Genomic DNA, 15,482 nt, shown 5'->3' on the forward strand with positions numbered 1-15,482 from the left:
AATTTAACATGAAAATTAATGAAAACTTAAATTTAAAAAAAAAAACGTATTTTGAGTGTGTATAATTTATACTAATCAATAAATAGAACATTTTAATGTTTATATTTATAAAATTTGTATTATTTTTTTTGCATCAACTGTTTACACGTTTGCATTTCATGCTTAAATTTAAACCACCTCCATTGGGCGCTTAAACTTACAAACAAAATTAACTAATTGAGTACTCAAAGACAACTTACGAGGATTAATTTTAATTTAATCGCTAATCTTTCACCTAAAGATTGGCCCTTAAAGTTTTGTTTTATTATATTGCGAAATGTATTTTTGAAAATTTTTGAAAAAACATTTATAAATAAACGCGATAACTTTGACGTACCTTCTTGAAAAACTTTCACGCGAACAGATTTTGTATAGTTAAATGTATATCTACACGTTTAGAAAAGGACATCAAAAAAATTTCACACTTTTTTCATCCCCAAAATTAAACAAAATTCTGAATTTAACCATATACCCTTCTCACTTTTCAATCGATTTCCGGCACGGGGTCTCGTTATCCGATTTGGGTAAAATTGTATACCAGATAGTTTAAGACACTAATAAACAAAAATCCAATCAAAATTCGTAATTTTTGGACACCTATAATGTACATTAGCGTAAAACCTAAACATATTTCTCGAGTAATTTTGGTGCGAAAACCTTCCTCCCCAAATCGATTTTCTAAAACCATTCACAAATAAATTTTCATGAAATTTTAATAGTGTAATCTAAATTGATATTTGGGTACTATTACTACCACTAAGCGATCAAAAAGCTCTTAAAGGAAAATACCTAGCCAATTATGCTGATATGAAATTCATAAACAAAAAATTTATGTGTGCTGGTGTCGCAATAGCTTTTCTTGTAAAGTTGTATCCATCTACTATATCTACGAAATATTGATTTTAAATATTCTACTAAAACAAATGAAGCCACGTGCAACTGCGTATAAAACTTTTAAAAAAGTGAGCTTTTATTAAAATTTTAATAAAATTTTTAGTTTTATTAAAAACATCTACAAAGAAATACATTCACTAATGATTATCCGCCCCATAAATAGTCATTACTAGACCGGTAAGTTTCTTAAAACAAAACAAAGGAATTCGGTCTAATGTACATTAGGGTCTCGTGGACCACTTTTATGTAGGAATACCTCTCAAACGATGCATATTAATATACTAAATTTGAGAAAAATAAAAATCTTTTTTTGAAAACGGTCTCAGTTTCCCAGAAAAATTAAATAATTAAATTTTTTGTTAGAGTATTTCTGGTCTGCAAAATTAATTTTACCTTCATTTTCACCACCTTCAATTTTTGTATGAGAACTGTCAATATATCTTAAAGTTAAAAAATAACTAAACATTGTGAAAATAGGGGTTAGTGTATTATAAGGGGCATATACATATGTATGTATGTATGTATGTATGTATGTATGTATGTATGTATGTATGTATGTATGTATGTATGTATGTATGTATGTATGTATGTATGTATGTATGTATGTATGTATGTATGTATGTATGTATGTATGTATGTATGTATGTATGTATGTATGTATGTATGTATGTATGTATGTATGTATGTATGTATGTATGTATGTATGTATGTATGTATGTATGTATGTATGTATGTATGTATGTATGTATGTATGTATGTATGTATGTATGTATGTATGTATGTATGTATGTATGTATGTATGTATGTATGTATGTATGTATGTATGTATGTATGTATGTATGTATGTATGTATGTATGTATGTATGTATGTAAACCCCAAAATAATCTAAAAATTTTGAAATGGATTAAACCAAATGCAATACGAATCGATTGAGAAGTATTCCTACACGGGACACTTTAATATATGTACATTATGTATATATTTATATACAGTAATGTATATAATTTTATAAAACTTACCACTTGAATCATCCTCCGTATATTCACTAGACTTTTCTTTCCATAGCTGAATTGTAGATCCACCAGTTAAAAGGCGTGTACCTTCTAAATTCCATGACAAAGTTATAACATGAGAATGACTGACAAATGATCCAGTTTGAACCCATCTGCAAAATAACAATAATAAAGTTATTTTAAGTAAATTCCAAAATACATATTATTAGTAGCTACCCTCAATGTTCTTAAACAAATTTTCATTGAATGCCATATAGAAAAATATGCTTTTATCAAAAAATTATACTTTAAAAATATTTAAATAAAGTTTAAGTTATGATTAATTGATATGTTATTTAACGAGCGTTAAATCACATTCTTAATAAAGAAAAATATGGGGTGTGCAGGATAAAGTGATGCGTACGTTTAAGAATTTTTAAAAAGAAAGATTTTTTCATTATTAAAGAACTAGTTCCAGAACTGTTCCACAAAGCGAGTTGATGTCAAGTGGGAATGTGTTTTTATTATAAAATAAAATATCTGATTGTGAATATTTTTAAATTGAGTTTATAGCTATAACGACATTTTCACAAAAACTTATTTTATAAATAATCTTGCAATTCCTAACATTTTTGCATAATTCTTATAAGCATATTTTTTCCAGTTTTTTTTATATAATCAGGTCCCATGAAGCTAATTTCTCTTTAGTATCTATTTTGAAACAATTAGTATTGGTAAGAGAAATTGTTTTTTTTAAATTTTTATTGCTTTGAAAATCTTTGTTGACAATTTGAATGTCGTTCAGAATTATTTTCAAATTATTAAATACAAATTATCTGCCGGTTTCTCTTAATGCGAAAAACCAAAGAATAAATAAGAAATGAAACTGTTGTCAAAAGTACCTAAGTCTACTGTCATCCGGTACCTAACTCTAAGAATGTATTAGTAGAATTCTCAAGTCAACATAGTTGCAAAAAATCGTATTGAAAAATATTGAAAAAAAATATTACATTTCAATTTATACTTTGAAAGGTTTCTTAAGATATTTTCCACATATTTTATCTACAAACATTTTATAAACACGTCTATTTGTTTTTTAATCTGTAATATTGAAAAAATAAATTATTTATTTGAAATATCTTTTTCGTTTACCATACGAAAATTTACAACATTGTTTTTTTTTAGTTTTAATTTCAACCAACAAAAATTCAATGTCAAAAAATAAAAAATATTTTTTTTCGTTTGTAAAAAATATATTATTTTCGGGCTATTAAATGTGTTTAAATTGTGCAAAAAAATTATAAAATAGAATGTTAAGTGATAAAAAACATTTCAAAGTGCTATTATCCTCAAATTTTCGCGAAAAAGTTTCGAAGTTTGGAGAGAGAAAAAAATTTTTACATATGTGTTGGATTTACACAGCACTCGTCTGTGAGAAGAGCGTAATGTTATTGTTGTAAAAAAATGACAGCGTTTCACTTCTTGTTTATTCTTTGGCGAAAAACTTTTTCTTTCTTACAAATATATTGAAAACAGCAAAAACTGTTTTTGTATTTCTTTCGTTCCTGCATATTTTATATAAGATTTTAGCTTAGTGGCATTTACCATAGGTGCTGACCCTTTTAAAATTTAACTTAAATACATCAAATAAAGTGCAAGATCTAGCACTAAAAGTACTAAATTGACAATACTGGCGGTGACTGACAGCCACTTCTGGTCATCAAGAATGGCATAAAACTTAGCTGTGCCGCTTTTTGTTGATTATATTAAACATAATTATGATCTCAAAAGACATTCGGGGTCTTCAGTTGTATGGGAACTAGGAAAAATTATTAACCATTTTGAAATTGCCAAATTTAATTAAATTATAATCAAAATCGATTTTACACGTCGACTCAGAAAATGATTCTAGGCCGATTAGCATACTCAAAGGCAGATATATGTATCACCACTAAAGTAGTATGGGGTATAAATTCTAAATACAAAACAATTTAAAAGAAGATACCTGTAATCCAAGAAGTGTGTATAGTGTTTATCTGTTTGTAATACTGGAGTAGGTTCAAATATATAAACCTTATTTTCGTAAGCAGCTGCAATTTTTCCAGTGTCAGTGCTGCAATCTAGTGCTGAAATTTTTACATATCCATGACGAGCACCAGGTATTATCTGTACACGTTCAAAAGTACTTGCTAATATTACAATGTTGCAACCAGCTGCATATGCCTGAAAATAAATAAATTGTACATACATTATTTATATTTATGTAGAAAAATATGAAAATCCTAATAGTACTAGAGTGCTCAAAAAATTTTTTTCGAACTTCAATCGTCTTCCCTCTAAAATATATTTTTGAGACGTAAGTTAGAGTATAAGGACTTTTGTGCAACTGTCCTAGAATACAGAGTCTGATACTGAAATGGCTAGTTAAAAAATTCCACGATGAACTTGGAGATGTAGCAGGGTGTAACTTTGGTGACATTCTGGATTTCATCAGGATTTATCTTGGTTATTCAGGTAACGGACAATGCCACTTTCTTTAATAATTTTGGGGAAATTTTAACTCTTTTATTCTATCTATTATTCTTCTGTCTTCTATTTATTTTTTCATTGTTCTTTATTAAAAGAAATCACAATGGATCTTTGGGTTTCCATACAACCCTTTCAAACTAAAAATAATAAATATAATCGCCAGAACATTAACGTGTCTCAGATACAGTGCTCAAAGAAAAAAAAAAAACAAACGGTTTGTTTCCGGCTTACGAGAAAATTTATTTTCTTTAAAACCTATTCGTTTTCGCCTGCAAAATTTACATTTTCTAAAAATGATTAATACATTAAACAAGGCAAAAAATACATTCGATATATTTTTTATTCACTATAATTTATTTTCAGATCAAAAAAATTCTTAACAGCTTTCGAAAGAAATTATTACGGGAAATGAAAGTACACTATCCTAACGGGTTATGAACTAATCACTTGATAATATTTTAAAACTGATTCGTATTTGGCCGGCAGTACAAATATCGCATTTTTAGATGTGATTAATATGTCGTTTGTAAAGTATGACATCAATTATTTTTTGCTAGGGAGATGTAGAAAAGTCACTACAAATAACATATTCGAAGTACCTTAAATTTTTGTAAACAACCAATGAAATTTATACAGGCGTGTAATTGAAAGGATATGGTTCATTTTTGACATCCAAATGTCGGATTTTTGCAGTTTCTACAAATAATATTAGATATAGTTCAAAGTTGTCAAAATGAATAACATCTCTCCAATGACAGGCTAATGTAAAATTCATTGGGTTTTCATCCGAATTTGAAGCATTTCAGGTTACTAGTTGCGATGAAAATACTACATCTTTTTCCACAATTTTTTGCTAAAGAAATCATGTAAAATATCCCTTCTTCTTGAACTTTTTGCTGGTGATGTCATACTTAACAAACGAAGTTCTTAATACATACTTATCATATTTTTAACAAAATAAACATCATCAGCATAAATTAAAAATTGTGACTCTGGAACAGTAAAGATTTTGATAAAATTTTAAAAAAAAGTACCATGAACAGGATGGGACTAAGAATGGAACCCTGTGAAACTCCACCTATAATATTTTTAATATTGCTAAAATTTTTATTACAGTCCACGTATTAGGCCCTGTTCCGATAAGAATGAATATGTACAAGTTTACAAGCTGTTGAAGGAAATGAAAATTAATTTTGATTATGGTCAAAAGTATCAAAAGCTTTTGATAAATCTAATGATACTAATACCGACCATTCACGGTTATTGAAAGCATGTCTAATAGCATCAGTTAAAGATGTCAGAAGAGTAGTTGTACTGTAACCATGTCTAAATCCAAAGTGACACTTGCTAATTATATTCGTTTCCTGCATATAACCTGTGATTTGATCTGATGTCCACTAATCGCAACTTCTGTAATACTACAGAATTTTATATTTGGGACACAAAATGAAAATGTAGGAAATTGGTGGGTGATAAGACTTTTTTATTTCCATTTTGGAATCAGCACGCGAAATAACACTGGGATTAGAGAAAATTATTTGCAAAGGTTTTTTACATCGCTGGCATGTGTAATTGGAAAAAAACAACCGTTCTTTAGTAGAAAGAAATTATTTAAATAGAAAAAGTTTGTAAAATTACATTATTTTTTTTTCAAGTGATTCGAAATTTATTTATAATTTAAAATTCATTATTATTGTTTGAAAATGAAATATTATGCTATGGTTTCATGAAAATTTCGAAATATTGCAATATATGACATTTGACCTTCACGTTGGATTATCGTTGTCCGATTTAAGTAAAACTTTGGACAGTTTCCTTTATCTGAACTGTAATATTCGAAACAGGTTTCATTTAACATATGGAATAAAGTAGAATTTCTTCCGGTCCGAAATATTTACATTTTTTTTGGCTATACCCTAAAATAAGTTTACAATCTTAATAATAATAATAATAACAATAATAATAATAATAATAATAATAATAATAATAATAATAATAATAATAATATAATAATAATAATAATAATAATAATAATAATAATAATAATAATAATAATAATAATAATAATAATAATAATAATAATAATAATAATAATAATAATAATAATAATAATAATAATAATAATAATAATAATAATAATAATAATAATAATAATAATTATAATTATAATTATAATAATAATTATAATAATAATTATAATAATAATAATTTCTGTCTAATATGTGTTATTTGCAAGGCAAGAATTCTCATGCACTAAAAAATTAAAAATATGCACTTATAGCATGCACTATAAAATGGGAATAGCACTATACATGTGGAAAAAATGCACCAAAAATATTTCCTTGTGAAATTTATTTGTTACACCGTACAACAAATTGGGAAAAATTGTTACACACATGAACAAGACCATATACGTTGGAAACTACATACTTAATATAGTTGTACTACATTTTTGGTTTTTTATTTTCTGATCGTTTCTTCCTTTAAAAAGACAAAGTTTGAAAGGAAGAGTAAGTATAATTATATTTAGCTAAAATTTGGTTTGGTCTAGTAGGTCAATATGGGTATCGAATAAAAGAGGAGAATAACAGTATTCTTACGAATGAAATAATTTTAAAATGTCAGAATAAAAAACAGAAAAAAATGTCCTTTAAAATTTTAATCCTTTAATATCCTTATTTTTTCTAGTCAATTTTTTTGAAAAAAATATATGTTAAATTGAATATTATGGAGTTATGACTGAAAAATTTCATGCTTTTATCTCTATCAGTTTCTTGTAAAAAAATTTTTAAAGTTAAGTTATACACATTTACTTAAATTAACAAATATGTTTGTTGGAAATTATTTGTATATTTACCATAGAATATCACTTGAAAGTTAAAAACAACTTTATTTTATGGTGGCTTGTCATAATGTCCATGGACGTTATGGCAAACCAAACAGTTTCATAGTGTCCATGGAGGTTATTACACTTTGATAAGAGTCTCAATATCCATGGGAAAAGCGGCATAAAGTCCAGAGATTACATATAGTCCATTTATTATGAAAAGGCTTGATAGATATAGCCGAAGTTTAAAACCCCTGCGCCCGGCCGAAGGCATCCAATTCTGGAGACTTTTTTAAATGAATCCAAAAAACAACATACAGTAAAGTTAAGAGCAATTCTTTCCTTGCAATAAATACATTTATGTTTTAATAGTGTCACAAAGACTATGGACATAATGACACTTTTAAAAGTGGAAGATATGTCCATTGACAATATGACTCTTTTCGGCTTGACAAAACGTCCATCTCCTAAGTTTAAAAAATAAATGTCTCAAAAAATGTATTTTTCCACCGATTATGCCAAATAATTCGACCTAATCTGTAATCTTCGGACTAATGATTGCCCAAGAATTAGCAATAAAGTTATTCCAGCCTTTTTTATTCATGGTGAGGAGGGATGAGGTCCTTGATATACCTAATTTTTGTATTTTTTAATAAAAACTATAAACTTCTACTTATATGATTTAGAACAATTTAATGGATATCAATTAAAAGTGGTAAATATCAATATTCTTCCACATAAAGTATTTTTAATATGACATGATAAAAACTAAAATAATATCCTTAGTGGTTTTTATACTTTCATATCCTACAAGGTTTTCCACATTATTATTATTTTTTAATTATATCGTAGAGAAAATGACACTCCGTTTCACATTGTCAAATTTCATATTTTTATTCATATTATTTTAGCTAAAAAACACTGAAGTTTTCTGATGTGAAAAATTTTTTAATTTATTATCTGGGATAATTAAAAAAAAAATAATAAAAGTAAAACAAATAGAGATATGAACACCAAATTTGAAAGAGATATACTCCATTCTAATATCTTATTTATAAATATATTTTTTGGGAAAAATTATTATAAAATTTCAAGGATAATAAAGGATAAACTTTTATACGGATATTTTTTATTTCTTTTTATTCTTAAAAAATAAAACGAAATGCAAGATATAAACGATGATGCTGGTTGGTACCAAGGTCACATTAAGCTGCTAGCTTGTTCAAATGAGCGCTCTGCGCTTCTGCTCAAGCTAGCTATTCAGTCCCTTGGGGAAGTGTGGCCAGGTGCAAGGTTGGACGTGATCCCGGTAAGCGAAATTCCTCGCAGACCGAGATCAATTGCCACCATCCCAACTGAGCCACATGACCCGGCGGAAATTCTGGCGTTCCTACAAAGCGGAAATCCTCATCTACCTACCCATGATTGGAAGGTGGTGAAGGTTTCCGCCCCGATGGGAAATGTCAGAAAGGCGACTGTTGTCCTTAATAAGGAAACGTTGGCGCCATTGCGTGAATGCGGAGGTAAAGTTTACTATGGTTTTGATAGTATCTCCCTTCGCATTTATCGCAGTGACGCCAAACGCAGCGCCGCCGCCTCTGGTACTAAGCTGGAGGCTCCGCCCAAGGAGGAAAATGGAAAGGCCGACGATCCCGCTGGTTCTGAGAACCAAGAAGACTCCCAGTCTACCACAGGTATAATGGGTGAGCTTCTTGGCAATCTGAAGTTAGCGGAGGATGGAGACAGTTCGCAGGATTCCGATCCTGAGGACGTCGACGTCACTGTCGTGTACGATCCTGGTCTTGGAGATGGTGAAGGTAACCCAGATTAACCTTCACCACTCCAAAGCAGCATCAGCTGCTTTGCTCCTCCGGATGGCTGAGAGAGGGGAGGAGCTCATCTTGGTCCAAGAACCGTGGACCCACCACGGCAAAATCCTTGGACTATCTCTCAGAGGTTACAAACTTCTGTTTTCAAATCCTGCAGGTAATATTAAAAATATTAGAGCCTGTATTCTGGCCAAAAACCCGGCCCTGATGGTATTATTCCTGCAGATCTTCAACACAATATAGATCTTGTAGTTCCTTGGCTGCGGAACTTATACACAGCCTGTCTCTCTTGGTCATACATTCCTACTCAATGGACCAAGTGTAATGTGATTTTTATTCCCAAGGGGGGGTAAAACTTCACACAAAGATTACAGACCAATATGTCTGGCATCATTTATGCTGAAAATATTGGAAAGGATAATCGATATCCACATTAGGACCTCGATAGATAAATCCTTTCTCTCTGCCTCTCAACATGCATATACGAAGGGCAAATCTGTTGAGACGGCTCTTCATACTCTCGTTGGTCATATTGAAAAATCCATGGGGTATGGAAATTATTCACTGGTTGCCTTTCTTGATATAGAAGGCGCTTTTAATAACGTCAATCCTGCATCTATCTGCCAATCTCTATCTCGGGCTGGGTTTGGTAGGTCCGTTGTGGGATTTGTCGAGAATCTTCTCTCAAATAGGATCATTGAATCTTCCTTAGGAGATACAGTAATCTCTAGAAAAGCTTTAAGAGGTACTCCACTCTTATGGAACATGGCCATAAATGATATTCTGGTAAAACTAGACTCTCTTGGCTATAAAACAGTCGCCTATGCTGATGATGTCGCGGTTGCGGTATCAGGCGATCACCTTGAAACCATATCCCAAAGGCTAGAACAAGCACTAAAGATCATTAGCTCGTGGAGTGTCGAATGTGGTCTTAGTGTAAATCCTAGTAAAACGAAACTTGTGCTATTCTCTAGCAAATACAAGATTCCTTTATTTCCTCTTCCTTGCCTTAACGGCGAAGTATTAAAACTCTCGGACAGCGCTAAATATCTGGGCGTTATCCTAGATAAGAAATTATCTTGGAGTACAAACGTACTCTCTAGGGCATCTAAAGCCATTACGGCACTATATGTTTGTAGGAAGGCCATAGGAACATGCTGGGGCGTAAATCCAATGAATGTTCACTGGCTCTTTGAGGCAGTTATTAAACCTATTATGCTATATGGGGTTGTTGTCTGGTGGCAGGCGCTTGAAAAGGCTTCACTCAGACAACAACTGGAAAAAGTAATGAGATCAACTGCGCTTCTTATCACAGGCGCTCTCAGAACAACTCCTTCGAAGGCGCTGTTCACTATGCTCAACTGGCTCTCGGTCGATCTCCTTGCAAGGAAATTGGCTATGTCAACTGCGGCCAGATTGAGTGTAACTGGCAAGTGGAAACAATGCTCCATAGGCCATGCTAGGATCATAGATCTTATACCGGATAATCAGTACATTGTTGATTATTGTATTCCAGTACCGTCTCTAGTGAGAAAGTTCCAATATCATATCTCTTCGGAGTCTGAGGAATCTCTCCTTCCGCCAAATAATTGCTTCCGAGTGTATACAGACGGATCCAAGACGACGAAAGGAGTTGGTGGTGGCATTTTCATTGAGGAATTTGGAACGAAAATCTCCTTCCGACTTAATGATGAATGTAGTATCCTTCAGGCTGAAATATCGGCGATAAGGAGGGCGGTAAATTGGCTAAGGTACTATCGGATATCTAATAGGGATATCTGAATTTATACTGATAGTCAAGCTGCTATTAAATCCCTAACTGGTGTGTTCTCCACATCCAAAATTGTCCATGAATGCCGGACGTCTCTCAATGAGATGGCGAGACATTCGAACATCACCCTAATTTGGGTAAAGGGACATGGGAATTCGTATGGCAATGGTATTGCTGACACATTGGCAAGAGCTGGCACTATGCTTAGCAGAATGGATATAGATCAGTTCTGCGGTATATCACTACTTGCAGTTAAGAGACAAATCAGTGAAAAATGCCTCTGCATCGCTCGCGACAAATGGTCGCGTGAACACACGTGCTCAACATGTAGAGTACTGTGGCCACAAATGGATCCTCAAAGGTCTAAATATCTTCTTGGTCTCCAAAGACCGCAGTTAAGTAGGCTGATATCGATAATCACTGGCCACTGTAAATTTGGGAACCATGCCGGACGCATTGGTCTCCCGTTCAACGATTACTGTAGGAGTTGTCAAAACGAGGATGAAGAAGAGACTATTACTTCTTCTCTGCGATTGTCCTGCTTTGGCGGAGGCCCGTTTTCAGACGCTTGGATCGACCTATTTTGGTGATCTAACCGAATTGTCAAACATTCAATTAGAACGTCTTCTAGAGTTCATTAATTTGTCAAAATGGGTGTGAATCCTATTACTCACACTACTCATCCACGGCAGCTGCCCTGGCTTTCTCATTTCTCATCATCTCCTTCTCTTTGCAACTGTCTCTGTTCTTTCACTCTCCTCTATCTCTCCCTCTCTTCTCTTTTCTTCTTCTTACAGGTATTTTTACAAAGGGATCAACATGGACCCAAGTAAAGCCGAAATTGGCTACCTGTGTAAACCCAACCTAAGATATAAATATTAGAATTGTCCTCTTTCGTTTGATATCCATATTGTTATAATTTTATAAAAATTTTTTAAAATTCTATGTACCTCCAACTTTAAAGTCCTTTAAAAAGGACGAACGATCAGAAAATGAAAAACAGAGTACGCAGTTATACCACATAAATTATGTGCTTTCGTATGTACATGGTTTGGTTCATGTATGAAAAATGCTGTTGGACGGTGTTATCACTAATTTGGCGTTTATCGTATTTAAGTAAATTTTTATAGATATTTAGAACTTAAGTTTTTGACAGCAAATATATAGGTTATTGATAATAAAGGTACCGCTATATGTACTCTAATACCAATTTAACCGAATCATGATATCGAGAATGGCAATAATTATAAAGCCTAAGAAACGCATTTAAATAATATACTACATACATATGTATGTACCATAGATAGGCACTTTGCAGTACCAGTAAAATTGCAGTAAAAATAAGTTTTTACTGTTTACTGAAAAAAATTTTCAGTATTCAGTAAAGTTTTACTGATTACTGAAAAAAAATTCAGTATTCATGAATGCATTAAGTTTTTACTGGTTACTGAAAAAAATTTTCAGTATTCAGTCAATTTTACTGATTACTGCAAAAAATTGCAATAAATTTACTGGTTACTGCAAAAAAAATGCAGTATTTTACTGATTACTTAAAATGTGTTTCAGTATTCCGTACAATCTAATAATTTACTGAAAATTATATTTTAAACATATTTTGAAATTTTGAAATGTGTAAAAAATTATACTGCAGTGTGCCCATGTAAAAAAATTGTCTGACAGGCCGTTGGATAACGTTAACAGGTGCCGCAACGGCTCTGAAGTTTTCAAATGCATTTACTAGGGGAAAATATCGATTTTTTCAGTTTGTTTCTCAAATATTGCAAAATTTGACCTTTATACTCTACAGTTTATGGGAATGTCAGATTTTAATAAAACTTCGAATATATATGTATTTTGTATTATCTAGACTATAATACTCTGATAATAATTTATTTAAAATATGCATCAGTAAAAAATTCATACGTATTCTCTAAAATGTTACAAAAAATGCGATTTTCCCGAAATCCGCCGAGTTCGCAGGTATAGCTAAACTGTAAGAAATATTGATATATATTTTTTTTTATTGTTTAATAGCCTTATCTATTGACCATAAATCCCCATGAGATCTCCTAAAAATTTTAGAATTTATTTAACAAAGATTCAAAAAAACTGAAATTGGAGATTTGAAACGGCCGTTGAAAAAATGAAACTTTTTTGATCATAGCTTAGAAGAAGATTGCGTTATCTTATAAGGGCAAAAAGTAATATTCGAGTAACTATATATATATATTTTAAGTAACAAAATGTTTTTGTTAGAATATATTCCAAAAAAAGTAAATTTTTTTGTCACATTTCGAATTCATGTGCTGTGGGACACGTTAATGGCCTGGGGAATTTGCAATAACTTTTAAAGTTTTCAAGCAATTTTTGTGTTTTTTTTATCTTTCCAAAATGCTTACTCTGTGCACATCACGATTCCTTTACAATAAAGTTCAAAATTTAATACTAAATGGTCAAATTTGAGCAAAAACTGAAAAAATCTATATTTTCCCCTTGTAAATTCACTTGAAAACTTCAGAGCCGTTGCGGCACCTGTTAACGTTATCCTATCAGCCTAATTTTTTGTATATCATAGTTTTACAACCCAAAGAACAATTCTAGAGAGGGGGACGGCAAAATTCGGAACTTCGTTTTTTTGGAGCACTCTAATGTACATATGAGCAATTTCATGTCAAGTGACCAAACTCAAAGCAGTTTAGATAGCTATTAATTTACTGTTTACAAAAATTAAGAAAAAAAAATTAATGAATTTTTTATTGTAAAAATACGCAATATCTACAAAAAAATACAATTTGTGGTAGAAAAATTAAAAAATACGCAAAATATGTACATATGTATGTGTATGCAATTTAAAGCAAAACATGAAATTTATGCATTTATAACAAAATATTAAAAATATGCAACAACAAATCGATGCCATTTTGTTGCAAATTCTTTGATTCGAAAAGAAAAACTAGTTAAAAGTTATTTTGAGTTACTACAATTATTCATTTGCATACAAATCCTTGCCCTGGTTATCTGCTTCCTATTAAGACTATAGCTCAGTTTTTAGTCTTTTGCTTAATTTGGCTCATAGCTTAAAGTTATCAACACAAATATTACATAAATATTACATACGTATACATATATATGTATGTACATATGTAACTACGTACCAAGTAAATATGTATGTATATAAACATTATAATAAAATGGGACTTAATCCTTTTCGCAAGTGAAGCGATTGCATCAGTCTTGCACAAAACAATGAAAGTGTTCATCAAAGCCTTATAAAACTTTCATACTGTATGTATAAATATTAGTCCTGCCGTACTTCAAATACTTATTGGGTTAATAAAGTTATTGTACCTACATACATACATATGTATAGAGTAGATTGGAAAATCGATAAAATGTAAATTTATAGAAAATCACGGATAAAATAAAATAAGAATATATTAAGTGGCGTAAAATACAAACAAAAAATATAAAATATACTAAAATGCCAATTTATATATTTTTGTATGTCTGAAAAGTTTGCTTTTTTCCCCCTCGGTAGAAAGGTCATGTTAGAGGTACAATTAAATAAATTAAAATATAATGTTCCTAATTAAAAATCATTTGTTTATTACAAACATGATATTCTTAAATTGGACCTAAAAAAATTTCTTTACATTTCTTTTATTGTTCAGAAAAAATTAAATACATTGTATATGTATCCACATACATTCTGATGTATGAAGATAATCAATAAAAAACCAGAAAATAAATCTAATTTCATAATAATCTATTAAACGACAAATTTTCAATTAATTTATTATATACATATGACTTTGTTATTGTACAAATTGTACATACATATGTACGTTATGATTAGCATTACTATTTTTATGATTTTCGACTGTAAAAAATATATATTTACAGGTAAATGTTGACACAAAAACACTTGGAATGAGCAAAATATATTGCACAAATATTTAAGTATATAGTACACATGTACGTATTTTTTAGATATTATTTTTACGTCTCAAAATATATTTACGAGTAATTGAAAAACAATTAGACATAATGATACATATTAATTTATCTAATTTACATATTGCATAAAACGTTAAACAAATAACTTTCATGTTCTTACAGTGAATGGAATTCCTTCAACTGAACCAATTGCAAAACATCGATCTCCTGCATTGCAGGCCCCACTTAATATTTGATGGCAGTTCATTACTGTCTCATATTTTAACCAATATCACTTTGTAAATATTTATTTTATATTTTTTTTTTTCACTAAATGTTTTTTCACATTCAATAAGTTTTGACAATAATAGTAATCTTTTCAGTACTGAGTACCAGAGCCCTGCGCCGACAAATATTAACGGCGGCGGCGACTGACACTAAATATGTCGGCGGCGGCTTAAAATCGACTGTAAGCCGGCTAAGTTTTCAACTACATTTAGTTTTTAAATTTTCAACGATTTTAAATAAAAACGGAATCCGAGACATCAGAAAATGGGATTTTGGATGCAAATATATTGTTTATAACAACAAAACAGAGCAAGCTCAAAAGTTGTGTGAGAAATTATGCAGGGATGAATAAAAAATTCTTAAAAATTAAAAACAA

At 30.7% G+C, this 15,482-nt stretch overlaps 1 protein-coding gene across 1 annotated transcript in view; it reads right to left on the bottom strand.

Annotated features, from left to right (window-relative positions):
• Positions 1-15,219, bottom strand: part of LOC119599707 (dmX-like protein 2) — a 107,238-nt gene extending 92,019 nt beyond the window's left edge. The window contains exons 1-3 of the mRNA XM_037949601.1: positions 15,000-15,219; positions 3,932-4,149; positions 1,954-2,099 (exon numbers count right to left, since the gene is read on the bottom strand). Coding sequence (XP_037805529.1) covers positions 1,954-2,099; positions 3,932-4,149; positions 15,000-15,086 — 451 coding nt within the window. The 5' untranslated portion in view covers positions 15,087-15,219. The remainder of the gene's footprint in view (positions 1-1,953; positions 2,100-3,931; positions 4,150-14,999) is intronic.
• Positions 15,220-15,482: the final 263 nt, after the last annotated feature.

Source organism: Lucilia sericata, unplaced genomic scaffold (genome assembly GCF_015586225.1).
Source record: "Lucilia sericata isolate MDLA Ls3-8-SP2 unplaced genomic scaffold, ASM1558622v1 Contig000085F_arrow, whole genome shotgun sequence".
Lineage (NCBI taxonomy): Eukaryota > Metazoa > Arthropoda > Insecta > Diptera > Calliphoridae > Lucilia > Lucilia sericata.